We start from the raw sequence: 11,453 nt of genomic DNA on the forward strand, positions 1-11,453 counted from the left end.
AGGAAGCTCGGTGGCTCTTTCTGGACAGTGGGGGAGCCCCCGCAGCTACCCATGTCTGTCCCCGCCAGCACAAGCCTCTAGTTCGAGGGCCCTTCCCTTCCACTGCAGCACAGAAAGGTGTTCACCCCCTGCTGGGTTCATGTGAGTCCAAGTTCTTCCCTGAGTTTGGTCATGTGAGAATGACTGGGGTGGGGCCAGGGATTGTCTGGACCTCTCCGCGACATTATGGCATCTTTCCTTTCTTTCTCATTTTTGAATTATTTTATTTAATTTCATTTTTTACTACTGTTCTTTTTTAAGTTGACCAGAGAGAGGCAAAGAGAGAGGAAAAGTGAGAAAGCAAGCTGCCAGGTCTGGGACCCGAACTGCTGTCACTCATGTGGGAATCCAAGACCTAACCACCATGCCACGTGCACCCCATTTTTTTCTTTCTTTTTTTTTAATTGCTAGAAGGTGCATGTGCTCACCAGAGAGAGCCAGAGAGAAGGAGAAATCACCCTCCCAGTGGGGTGTGGTCACACCGCAATTCCTCCTTCTCCATTTCTTCATCTTTTTTGGGATTTGGGAATGAGTGTATACATATCTGGTGCATTTTTCAAGCCACCAGGCCTGAGATTTGAACCACAGTCAGTCACGTAGGAGCCAGCTCCCTTAACCACGAGGCTATAGGGCTAGCCCACTATGGCATCTTTTCTCCCACTCTGCCAGCCAATGGGGAAGCTGAGATTTCATTTGCCTCTGCCTGCCTCAAGCCAGGCTGCCACACACCAGACCTGGCCAGTGCCAAGCCTGGTTCCAGAAGCCAGCTCTCCACATGCCCAGGGGGACTCCTCTTCACTGCTTAGGCCCGCCTGGTTATCTGGTGTTCAAATCAACAAGTCTTGGCAGTGGCTCAAACCTATAGCCCCTCCTGCCAGGGAGCCAGTATGAACACCTCCCTCTTGTTTTATATTGCGGGACTCGGGAGACCCAGCAGGTCACTGTTCAATGGTGGAGACGGCTGCTTCGGCGGCAAGACGCATCCCCAAGGGCTCACCCACAGACATCACGCTTTTTCCATTGGCTTGTTATCGCTTGATGGTTCGAGTCTGCGCTGTCATTCTGATTTTATCTGTTCTGTTGCAATAAGGCCTTGGTGCCTGTGGGAACCAGAGGGTGCTGCTCAAATGTGCTTGGCATTCCAGCTGAACAGCAGAGGCACACTTCACCCTGATCACTGGCCCCAAATCCCACCCAGTAGAGTCAGACGGGAATCAAAGGCCGGCTGGCAGGGGCCTTCTTGAAGATCATTGCTCAGCCTTCTTGTTTCACAAAGCACGAAAACTAGGACACAGAAAGGGATGACACACCTAGCATTAGGGACAGCTCTGGACTCTAACCTGTGTCTGTGGTTCTGACACCAAGGCACTGGTGTTGGCCATACTGATCAGCACAGGCCTGCAGGCTTCTCTCAGGCACGGTCAAACCTGGTGATTTTTTTTTTTTTTAATTTGCCAGCGGGCATGTGGACTTGCTGGAGAGAGACAGAGAGAAAAGGGAAGCAAGAAAGCACCCTCCATGGGGAAGTGGTCATCCAGCAATCCCTTCTCCTCCATTTCTCCCTCTTTCCATTCTGGGCACCTACATGCACATGCGCCTGGCGTGTTTCTCAAACCCCGGGGTCTGGGACTTGAACCGCACACTCAGCCAGGTGGGATCCAGTGCATGTAAACACGAGGCACAGACAGGCCACCTAGTGCATTGGCTCTCCACATGCTCCTGCCAGTTTTGGGAGCTCCTCTGCCACCACTTCCTCTGTTGTGCTTCTCCTTCTTTCTCTGTGGGGCTCCGCACCACTTTTCCCACTCCTTCTCGCCTTGTTGGCTCTTCCCACCTTTGTCTCATTCTCCCTCCTGTTGTCTCTATTGTCTTTCAACCCCGCCCAGCTTTCTTTACCAGAGGAATGGTTTCTTTTCTCCCCAGATGACAGCGACACATCCTCCGATAGCTTGGACTACTCTAGCAGCATGCCTCCCACCTGCCAGGTGAAGGACACGCAGGTGGACCTCCAGGTGTGGTCTAGGGGCCCTGCTGTAAACCCTGAGAACTCGGGCCACCCCGCTGTGGCCGTGGGAGCAAGGAAGAGGGCCTCTTGAGTCATTCAGCACCCTTAGGTGAGGGTGGCCAGACTTCCACCCCTAGCCCTGTCTCAGCCTAGAGCAGCCAAACAACGTGGGTGAGAGCAGACTAAACGTGAGACTGCAGTGGGACACCCTTTCTCTCCACACCCCAGTCACTGGGCCAAACTTCGCTCCAGGCCCTGACTGCACTCAAACTAAGTTTCTGCATCGTCTCCTCCCATCACCTCCCACCTGTTCACCCTTAAGCCCATTTCGTGCAGACAGGTGGGACAAAGTCACTGGCAATCCAGGGCCTTCCCACCAAGCTGGGGCCAGCCTCTTGGAGTGAGTTTGGTCTTGTGATCCTGCCTCCTGCAAACACAGCAGGGATCTTCATCCACATGTCTCTGCTTTTCTCCTAAGGCCACCAAGGATGTGGATTACACACAAGTGGCCTTTTTATCCCCCAGAGGACTGAAAAACGTATCTTCCCTGGACTATGAGAACATGACAGAGGCTACAGATTATGTCAATGTCGACCCAAAAAGCCGCAAGCTCAATCTCTGGACGTGCGTGAATCCTGTTGTCTTCGAACCAGTGGAATACTCTCAAGTAGCCATGTGAATTCCAGATGTTTTAATGGGACGCAGTTCTCTATGGAGTCCTGAACTTTTTTGTTGCATAATTTCTTTCTTTTTTTCCTCCCTCCTACCTTCCTTCCTCTTTCTTTCTTTCTGTCTTTTTCTTAAAGGCACAGAAGGAACAATAAGACTATATCCTGCAAGAAAGAATCAGATCAGATGTTAGGAAGAGCAGCCAAGTACAGTTTGAAAACATTGGAAAATATCAGTAGAGAAAGTAGAACAATTTATAAAAGTTTAAATTAGCTGTTGTAGAGTTACATTCGACCATCTTATGATTAAACGATTCTCTTAGAACTCATTCATTATTGGCTGTGAACAACTTCCTTAGAAGTTTTAAATAATATTGCAAACACAGTTCCTTTTTCCTCTTGCCTAACCCCGCATGCTGTCCCTCTGGCCGGTGACTGTTTTGCTGAGTAACCCTGCTGTGCTCACAAAATTTTAAACAGTCCATTTAGAGAGCCAATCAACAATCAGCCTTTGAATTCACTGTTTCTTATGAGTGAAAGATGACAAATAGAAAGCTTTGAGGTTTCTCTGTGTGTGTGCCAGAGGGTGTGTCTACTTACCAGAAAGAGAGAGCGAGAGAAAGACGGGCAGAGAGGCAGGGGGGCAAACGCCCTCCCTTGCAAGGTGTGATCATGCTGCGATCTCTTCTCCTCCATTTCTCCATCCTGTCACTCCATCCTGTCAGGATTTGGGGCATGCACACACATGTGCCTGGTATGTTTTTCAAGCTACCTAGACTGAGGCTCAAACGGCAGTCAGCCATGCGGGATCCAGTTCCCTTAACCCACTAGGCCATAGGGCTGGCCCCTGAGATGATTTCTTTCTTTCTTCTAACTCTTTTTTTTTTCTCTGTAGGACATGGGTGCTCACCCAAGAGAGACAGAGAAAGAAAAAGTGAGAAATCGACCCCTAGGGAAATGGCCACACCACAATCCCCTCTTCTCTATTCTCCTTTTAGGATTGTAGGCACACAGACACACACACCCAGTATGATTTTCAAGTCATAGGGTCTGTGACTCATGCTGCAGTTGGCCATTTGGAAATCTAGTGCCTTAACTACTATGCTCCCTGCTTTTTTATATAGGGCACGTGTGCTCTCCAGAGAGACAGAGAGAGACAGAAAGTATGAAATCACACGCCCCTCCCAGGGAGGGTGGCCATGCCACAATCCCTTCTCCATCATTCTCCTCTTGGGATTTTGGGCATGCATGCACACGTGCCCAGTGTGAGTTTTAAGCCACTGGGTCTGGGACTTGAACTGCTGTTGCCTTAAGTGGGAGAGAAGCGACATAACCATTATGTTATCTGCTGGTCTCAAGATTGTTTCTTAACTGTGTTCCCTCTGCTGGCTGGAAACGACCTTATAGCCCTGGTGTTGAGGTAGCTGGCTGGCTTTAATCTTTCCAGAGTCCTCTTCCTCAAGACCATCTGAAGAGAGTTCTGGTCTGAGTTTCTGGGGCTAGAAATGCTCTGCTGATCCTTCACCTTTTAACTCCCAGTGCTTCCTCTCCTTAGAGAGCTTTTCTTAGTGGAGATAGAGAGTGTCCACTGATCAGGGAGGCGGAATGAGGAATAAACACCCACAATAATACCAGCCACGCTGCCTTGTCTCAAGAAATGGAACTCTGCTCTTTACTGAACTCTTTTAAAAAGAAAACGTTCAGCAGTATGCAGAAGAGTTTCAGACAAGTTACAGTGCACCAAGGACAGACTCTGCAGGGACATTGCTGGTGCGGTTCTCAGACCGAGAGGCATCAGTTAGGGGAGCACAGACAATGCATATTTTCTGCAGATTCCTGCAAGAGGCTCTGGGGGTCGGGAGGGAATGTAAATAAAATGAAGACTTGATCCTCTGGGATCATCAGGGTGGGGTCAAGGTATCTCTGACCTAGTTGTGGGGACAGGGAAGAGCCAGAGAATATGTACAGGACAACGTGTGACAAACAGAAACTGCACCCAGCAATGAAACCAGAGCTACTGTGTTTAGAAGATGTGGTGGTGGTGGTGGGGGAGGGAGACTGGTGGGCTCAGCTGGACTTCATTAGAGAAGATATAGCAGAGTGAAGGCTTCTGACCACAACTTAGAAAAAAAGGTAGAAAAAATAGGGACTGGCAGTTGGCATAATGGGTATGTCTCTGGATTCCCATGTAGCCAACTGCGGTTTAAGTCCTGGACCTAATGGCTTTACACTCATACCAGGCGCGTGTGTGTGTGTGTGTGCCCAAGATCCCGAGAGGAAAATGGAGGAGAAGGGATTGTGGCGTGGCTATCTTCTCCAGGAGGTGATTTCTCGCTTTCTATCTCTCTGTCTCTCTCTGGCTTTCTGGTGAGTGCACGTGCCCTATAGCAAAAACCTCTCCAAAAAAAAAAGAGAAAAATCAGTGGGTGGGATAAAAGGCAGAGGGAAAGAAACAGGCCTAACCTGGCACCACTCCATTTATGCTGCAGGACTGACCTGAGCTGAACTGCGCCTGGGCTCAGAGTCGGTGGGACACTCCAGAGTAGGGAGACCAGAGGCTGTAGAGGGCACAGGTCATCTGGTTAAAGTCTACAATGAACACTGCTGCAAAAGCGTGGCATGTAGGGCACTGCTGCAAGATACTGGAGTCACAGGGAGGCCTCGGTCCAACCCAGGGCCAGCCTGAACACACAGGCAAGCCATGTCTGACTGTGATCCCGGCAGGCTGGAAGTCAAGGGGAGGATCACGGCATGGTGTGAGCCTGCTGAGAGACATACCTCTCTCTCTCTCTCTCTTCCTCTCTCTTCTCGCTCATAATAAATAAATAAAAACTTGTAAGTGTGACGTTTTATAGAAAGTATATCACACAGGTTAACATTAGCACCCATCCTTGTTACCGCTAAGGGGAAGGCATTCTTGGAGAGTGCTGCTGAAGAGGAGTTGAAGGCGTGACCCCACCAAGTGACGTTCGGAGTTCTGAACTTCGGTGGTGCAGATGACTCCTCTGAGGTCCTGATAAGGAAAGAGGAAGCCTATTTTTCACTTCCTAAGGAGTCTGAGCCAATAAGCTGATGGCTAGGGCCAGCTGACAGTTTGAACTAACCGCAAAGTCATTGTGAGCCATGTTGCTAGAAATAAAATGGGCTTTTGTTTGTGATACTCTGTGAGCTCAGGTCAGCTGCCTCGCCCCGTCCAGTCCCCTGTATGTACAGTCACCCTTTGAGACGCATCATTTCCAGCTCAGTGAAGTCACATTCTCCCAGGTCTTAGTCATATGTCATTGGTTCCTCAAGGAACGATTGCGCCAGTCCTTCCCTGGGTGAGGACTGAACAGAAATTGCTTTAAAATTACTCAGTAATGTGATACAGAGAAACCGACTTGCTATTGGCAACCAGTAGATGGTTGATTACACACCAACAATGAACTAGAACTACAGGCTGCAGTGAACCACCCATCTTTAGTGAATTCTTTCTTTTCTTAAAGAATTATGTATTTGGACCAGCCGCTGGCATGATGGTTAAGGCTCTGGATTCCCACACGGCTGACCACAGTTCAAGTCCTGGACCCAGTGGCTTGAAACTCACACCAGGCGAGTGTGCAAGCATGCCCACAATTCCAAGAGGAGAATGGAGGAGAAGGGATTGCAGTATGGCCATCCCCCTGGGGGTGATTTCTCACTTTCTTTCTCTTTGCCTCTCTGGTGAGTGCCCACATCGTATAGCAAAACTCTCTCTCTCTTAAAAAAAAAAAAAAAAGAGGAGAATTATTATTTATTTTAAATTTGCTATAGGATATACATGTTCACCAGAGAGAGACAGGGGAGAGAGCTAGAGAATAGGAAAGTGAGAAACCAAGTCACCAGATCTGGGACTTGAACTGTGGTCAGCCATGTGGGAGCCCAGTGCACCTTAACCACCACACCACCTGTTGACCCCAGCGAATTCTTATTCTAAAGGAGTAGGCATCCAAATGCCTATCATGGGAATGGCAGGAGGATTCCTTGAGTTTCTTTGTTATTACTACTACTACTATTATTATTATCCCACTTACTTATAATAGTAAGAAACTGGAAATATCATAAATGTCCAACAACAAGAAATTGATTTTTAAAAAACATGTAACCATTATTTTAAGCCATAAAACAATTATGAGCAACCCTTAAAATAAATTCTGGGCTGGCTCTTTGGTCAGTAGCACAACACTGCTCAGGAGAAACTAGATCCCACACAGTGAGCATGGTTCGAATCCCTGACACGGTCTACCTGAAACACAACAGGCTTGCATGACAGTGCCCAGGCTCTGAAGGACTGGAAAAGGGGACTGTGGCATGACCAGACGCTGTAGAGTATATGTATTCCTCTCTCTCTCTCTCCCCCTCACATGTGTGCATGCATGCATTCGATCCTGAATTTAAAAAAAAATACATTGTGAAAATATTTATCTTTGTTATTACTACTACTACTATTATTATTATCCCACTTACTTATAATAGTAAGAAACTGGAAATATCATAAATGTCCAACAACAAGAAATTGATTTTTAAAAAACATGTAACCATTATTTTAAGCCATAAAACAATTATGAGCAACCCTTAAAATAAATTCTGGGCTGGCTCTTTGGTCAGTAGCACAACACTGCTCAGGAGAAACTAGATCCCACACAGTGAGCATGGTTCGAATCCCTGACACGGTCTACCTGAAACACAACAGGCTTGCATGACAGTGCCCAGGCTCTGAAGGACTGGAAAAGGGGACTGTGGCATGACCAGACGCTGTAGAGTATATGTATTCCTCTCTCTCTCTCTCCCTCACATGTGTGCATGCATGCATTCGATCCTGAATTTAAAAAAAAATACATTGTGAAAATATTTAATCACACCAAGAGAGCTAACTTAATTTCATAGTCTGTTATCCCAGCGTCTTCCTAGCTATTCTCTCTGTTCTCTCTTCAGACCTCCTCTACCTCTTCACCCATCCTCACTCAACCTAACCCTTATTGAGGTTCTTATTTTATTGAGAAAATGCAATCAATCGGGAGAAATTCTGGAGTTTGCTAGCACATTTACTCACCAGCCATCATCTCCACCTTACCAGGGATCTTTAAAAAGTTTATAGAAAATGCATATTGTGAAAAAGATAAGGCCATCAGGTGGCATGGTGGTTGTGGCACTGGACTTCCACAAGGCCGACTGTAGTTTGAGTCCCAGACCCGAAGGCTTGAGACTCATGCTGGGTGTGTGTGTGTGTGTGTGTGTGTGTGTGTGTGAGCATCCAAAGTCCCAAAAGGAGAATGGAGGAAAGGGATTGCAGCATTGCCATGCCCCCTGGAGATTTCCCACTTTCTCTTTCCATCTTTCTCTCTTGTCTCTTGGGTGGGCGCATGTGCCCTATGGCAAAAAATCTCTCAAAAAAAACCAAAACAAAAACCAAAACAAACTATACATAGACTTCAATTTTTTTTCTTTTACACCGAACAAACATTGTACTTTAATTCCCTTCCCCATTATCTGTTTGAAGCCCCCTCATACATACTTCTCTCCTGTTCTGAAGGCTGGAACATTTCCATAAAGATCAACCCCTTCACTTGAGCACTAGATGCGATCCCTCTACCAACCACTAAAGAAGCTGCACATCACCATAAAGACACCAGAGGGCGCTTTAAAGGGGGGTTTATAAATGACTCCGAATTACCAGCCTAGAACAGGCACAGGATGAGTGCGCTTCATCTACCCAGAGCTTTTTATGACTGTTTTATTCACACGACTTCTTTTCAGTATCCAAACTTGAGCCAGTAGCTGTTGTGTTCCAGCAGTCAATGAAGCATGTGAAAACTGGCGGTGTTTCCTCTGACAAGATTTTGTTCCTGTATAGTAGAATTTGCAGGAATATTCACGATGCAACTCTCGCCTTTGGTACAATTGTCTTGGACGTAGCACTTACACGTTTCCTTTTTCTTCTCTATCTGCGTCATGATCACATTTTCGCTGGTTTTGCCTGATACATTTCCCTTTGAGAAAATATTTACCAATTCGTTTTCCCTTGTGTTCCACGGTACGTTGGTTGATGGATCTCTGACGTCTTCTCACATGCTCGGTATACCGTCCCCTTCCTGTGGACCATTGTTCCCTAGAAATGCACTCGGTCCTTTGTTCTCAGGGCCAGGCCGCCTTGGCTTCATCTTCTTCTGTTTACCATTCTTGTGACCGGCTTTAAGACCTCTTGTTGTTTAGCAGCCTGCTGGAAATCTCTTATTCCCTCTTTCTTTGTAGATTCTTCAAGAAACAGTGAGGACGGAGCAGTACTTGCCATTTCTCCCGTTTGATATATTGTGGAAATTCTTTGGCAAAAAGTATCTTGCAATTCCTGACTGCAGATACCATTCTCCTAGTCCTTGCTTCTTGGTTTTTCTGGGTCACAAACTCTTCGGTGATACTGGAGTTTCCAAAGTACCTGTATTTGGGAGGAATTTGCTCATGCTCCAGTTTTATTTCCCATCTTATTTTTCTCATTTTGTGTTTCTTCCATTTCTACGTCATTTTATTTCCTCATCAATTCTTTTTTTTTTTTGGAGAGGTTTTCACTATAGGGCGCGTGCACTCGCCAGGCAGACAGAGAGAGACATAGAGACAGAAAGCAAGAAATCACCCCCCAGAGAGGATGGGCACGCCGCAATCCCTTCTCCTCCATTCTCCTCTCAGGATCTTGGGCACGCACGCGCACGCACACGCACCCAGCGTGAGATTTAAGCCACCGGGTCCGAGACGCGAACCACGGTCGACTATGTGGGAGTCCAGCGACATAGCCATTACGCTAACTGCTGGTTCCCCTCCTCATCAATTCTTTAGTCAAGAGTCAGCAGCAAGAATTTTGCAGAGGGCCAGGTTGGGGTGGGAGGGGGGTTTCAAAACCAATGACCCACATGGGGCCTCCCTCTCTCAAGCCAAATGACTGCAGAGTAACCACCAGAGTGACTGTCCGTGAGCGCTTTCTACAGGTCCCACGAAAGCTGTCATTCATGGACCCAGACAAGATCCTACTAGTTCCTTCAGCTTTCTGGAATGGGCTCTTCATTGGCTTTATCAGGGGACAGAACCAGTTTTCTGGAAAAGATCAAGCGTAGCCTTTCCCTGGGGAGCTCAAAGGGGCCCCAAAGCCTCCACAAGTAAACTCCCCTTGGGCAGTGCAAAAGAGAACATTGCAGAGGATGCTATAGGAGACCAGAGCACGTGGAGGGGGACCCAGTGCTGCACCGAAGGCTCCACATGTGTCTTACTATTTTAAGAATTATTGATTTCAGGATCAGCAGGTGGCATAATGGTTACATTGCTGGACTCCCACATAGTCAGCTGCAGTTCGAGTCCTGGACCTGGGGGCTTAAAACTCATGTCAGGCACATGTGTGTGCATGCCCAAGATCCTGAGAGGAGTGTGGAGGAGAAAGAATTGTGGCATGGTCATCTCCCCTGGGGGATTATTTCTCACTTTCTGTTTCCCTGTCTCTCTCTATCTCTCCAGCGAGCGTATGTGCTCTATAGCAAAATTCTCTGTTAAACATTTTTTAAAGAATTATTTATTTAATTGTATTTATTATTATTATTGTCTTTTAATTTGCTATAGCACACACTTGCTTCCCAGAGAGAGAGAGAGAGAGAGAGAGAGAGGGAAAGTGAGAACCACCAGGTCCAGGGCTCAAACAGTGAGGGGTCAGGTGGGAATCCAGTGCCCTAACCACCATGCCTCCTGCTGATCTCCACGTGTGTCTTACTAGCCAAACAGACCTGCTAGGGTGAGAAAGTATTTTATGCTGAAGTCAGTGGGTTTGTTTGTTCCTGGGATCAGGCAGATTGTTGGGTTGAGAAGGACTCACAAGAGGCACCCCAACTGATGCCCCCAGTCTCTAGTCCAGAACACAGCAAAGTAACCAGTTCATTTGGGTTTCTGAGGTTCTGCTAGCTCCCTCAAACACTCACCCGTGTCTGTCACTGCCTTTCAGGCAAGAATTCCTATACTTGGTCCTACACCCAGCAAACGGAACCTATTACCTTTTGTCCTTGTCAAACACATGCTGCATGGAATTAGAGAGAAGAACACATGTCCAAGTATATAGAAGAACTGGGTCAAACTAAAGGGCTGATACTCTTTAAAACAGGGGAGAAAGTTGGATATGGCATTGAGGCTGACCCGCTGGGAGACTGCTAGGTTGCCACTGTGAGTCATTACTGCTTTAGAAGAGAAGAGGTGGGGCATGACCATGGATCTCAGCGATATTCAGTTGCACAAGGGACTTCATCCCGATGCTCAGGCAGGAGCGCCCCGCACTACCTCCCCCGCTCCACCACCACCTGAAGACACTTTCAGCTCCACACTGACACCTTGTGGCTACAGGGCGAACTGAGGGCAGTTTTGTTTGCTTTTTCTGTTTATGCTCCTGCCCTATCCCTTCATTCAAGGAGACCACATTTTAATTTTATTTTGCACATTCTGGTATCATAGCCCCTAGAAAACAAAGATGTCCAGAAATGCCCTAGCTGTTAAAGAGTTTTATTTGTCAATTTCAACTACGTTTCTGTGTTCCTGACACAGAGGTGCCTGCTGCAGCTGGGCTGAACCTATGACCTCCGGATGGAAAAGAGACCTATTTACATACACAGCACAGACCCGTTGCCTGTTCTGCCTCTCCTTCACCTCCTGCGCCTACATGTTTTTTATTTTCTTTTTTATACTTCTTTTTTTTTTTTTTT

General features: G+C 47.2%; 1 protein-coding gene and 1 pseudogene across 1 annotated transcript in view; one reads left to right on the forward strand and one right to left on the reverse strand.

Moving 5' to 3' along the window:
• The window catches only part of RHEX (regulator of hemoglobinization and erythroid cell expansion), a 4,569-nt gene extending 1,737 nt beyond the window's left edge, over positions 1 to 2,832 (forward strand). The window contains exons 4-5 of the mRNA XM_014591850.2: positions 1,766 to 2,024; positions 2,523 to 2,832. Coding sequence (XP_014447336.1) covers positions 1,766 to 2,024; positions 2,523 to 2,723 — 460 coding nt within the window. The 3' untranslated portion in view covers positions 2,724 to 2,832. The remainder of the gene's footprint in view (positions 1 to 1,765; positions 2,025 to 2,522) is intronic.
• A 5,632-nt stretch (positions 2,833 to 8,464) lies between these two features.
• LOC102478678 (zinc finger CCCH domain-containing protein 8 pseudogene) lies at positions 8,465 to 9,238 on the reverse strand (annotated as a pseudogene).
• Between the last annotated feature and the right edge of the window lie 2,215 nt (positions 9,239 to 11,453).

This window comes from Tupaia chinensis, unplaced genomic scaffold (assembly GCF_000334495.1).
Source record: "Tupaia chinensis unplaced genomic scaffold, TupChi_1.0 Scaffold000627_1, whole genome shotgun sequence".
NCBI lineage: Eukaryota > Metazoa > Chordata > Mammalia > Scandentia > Tupaiidae > Tupaia > Tupaia belangeri.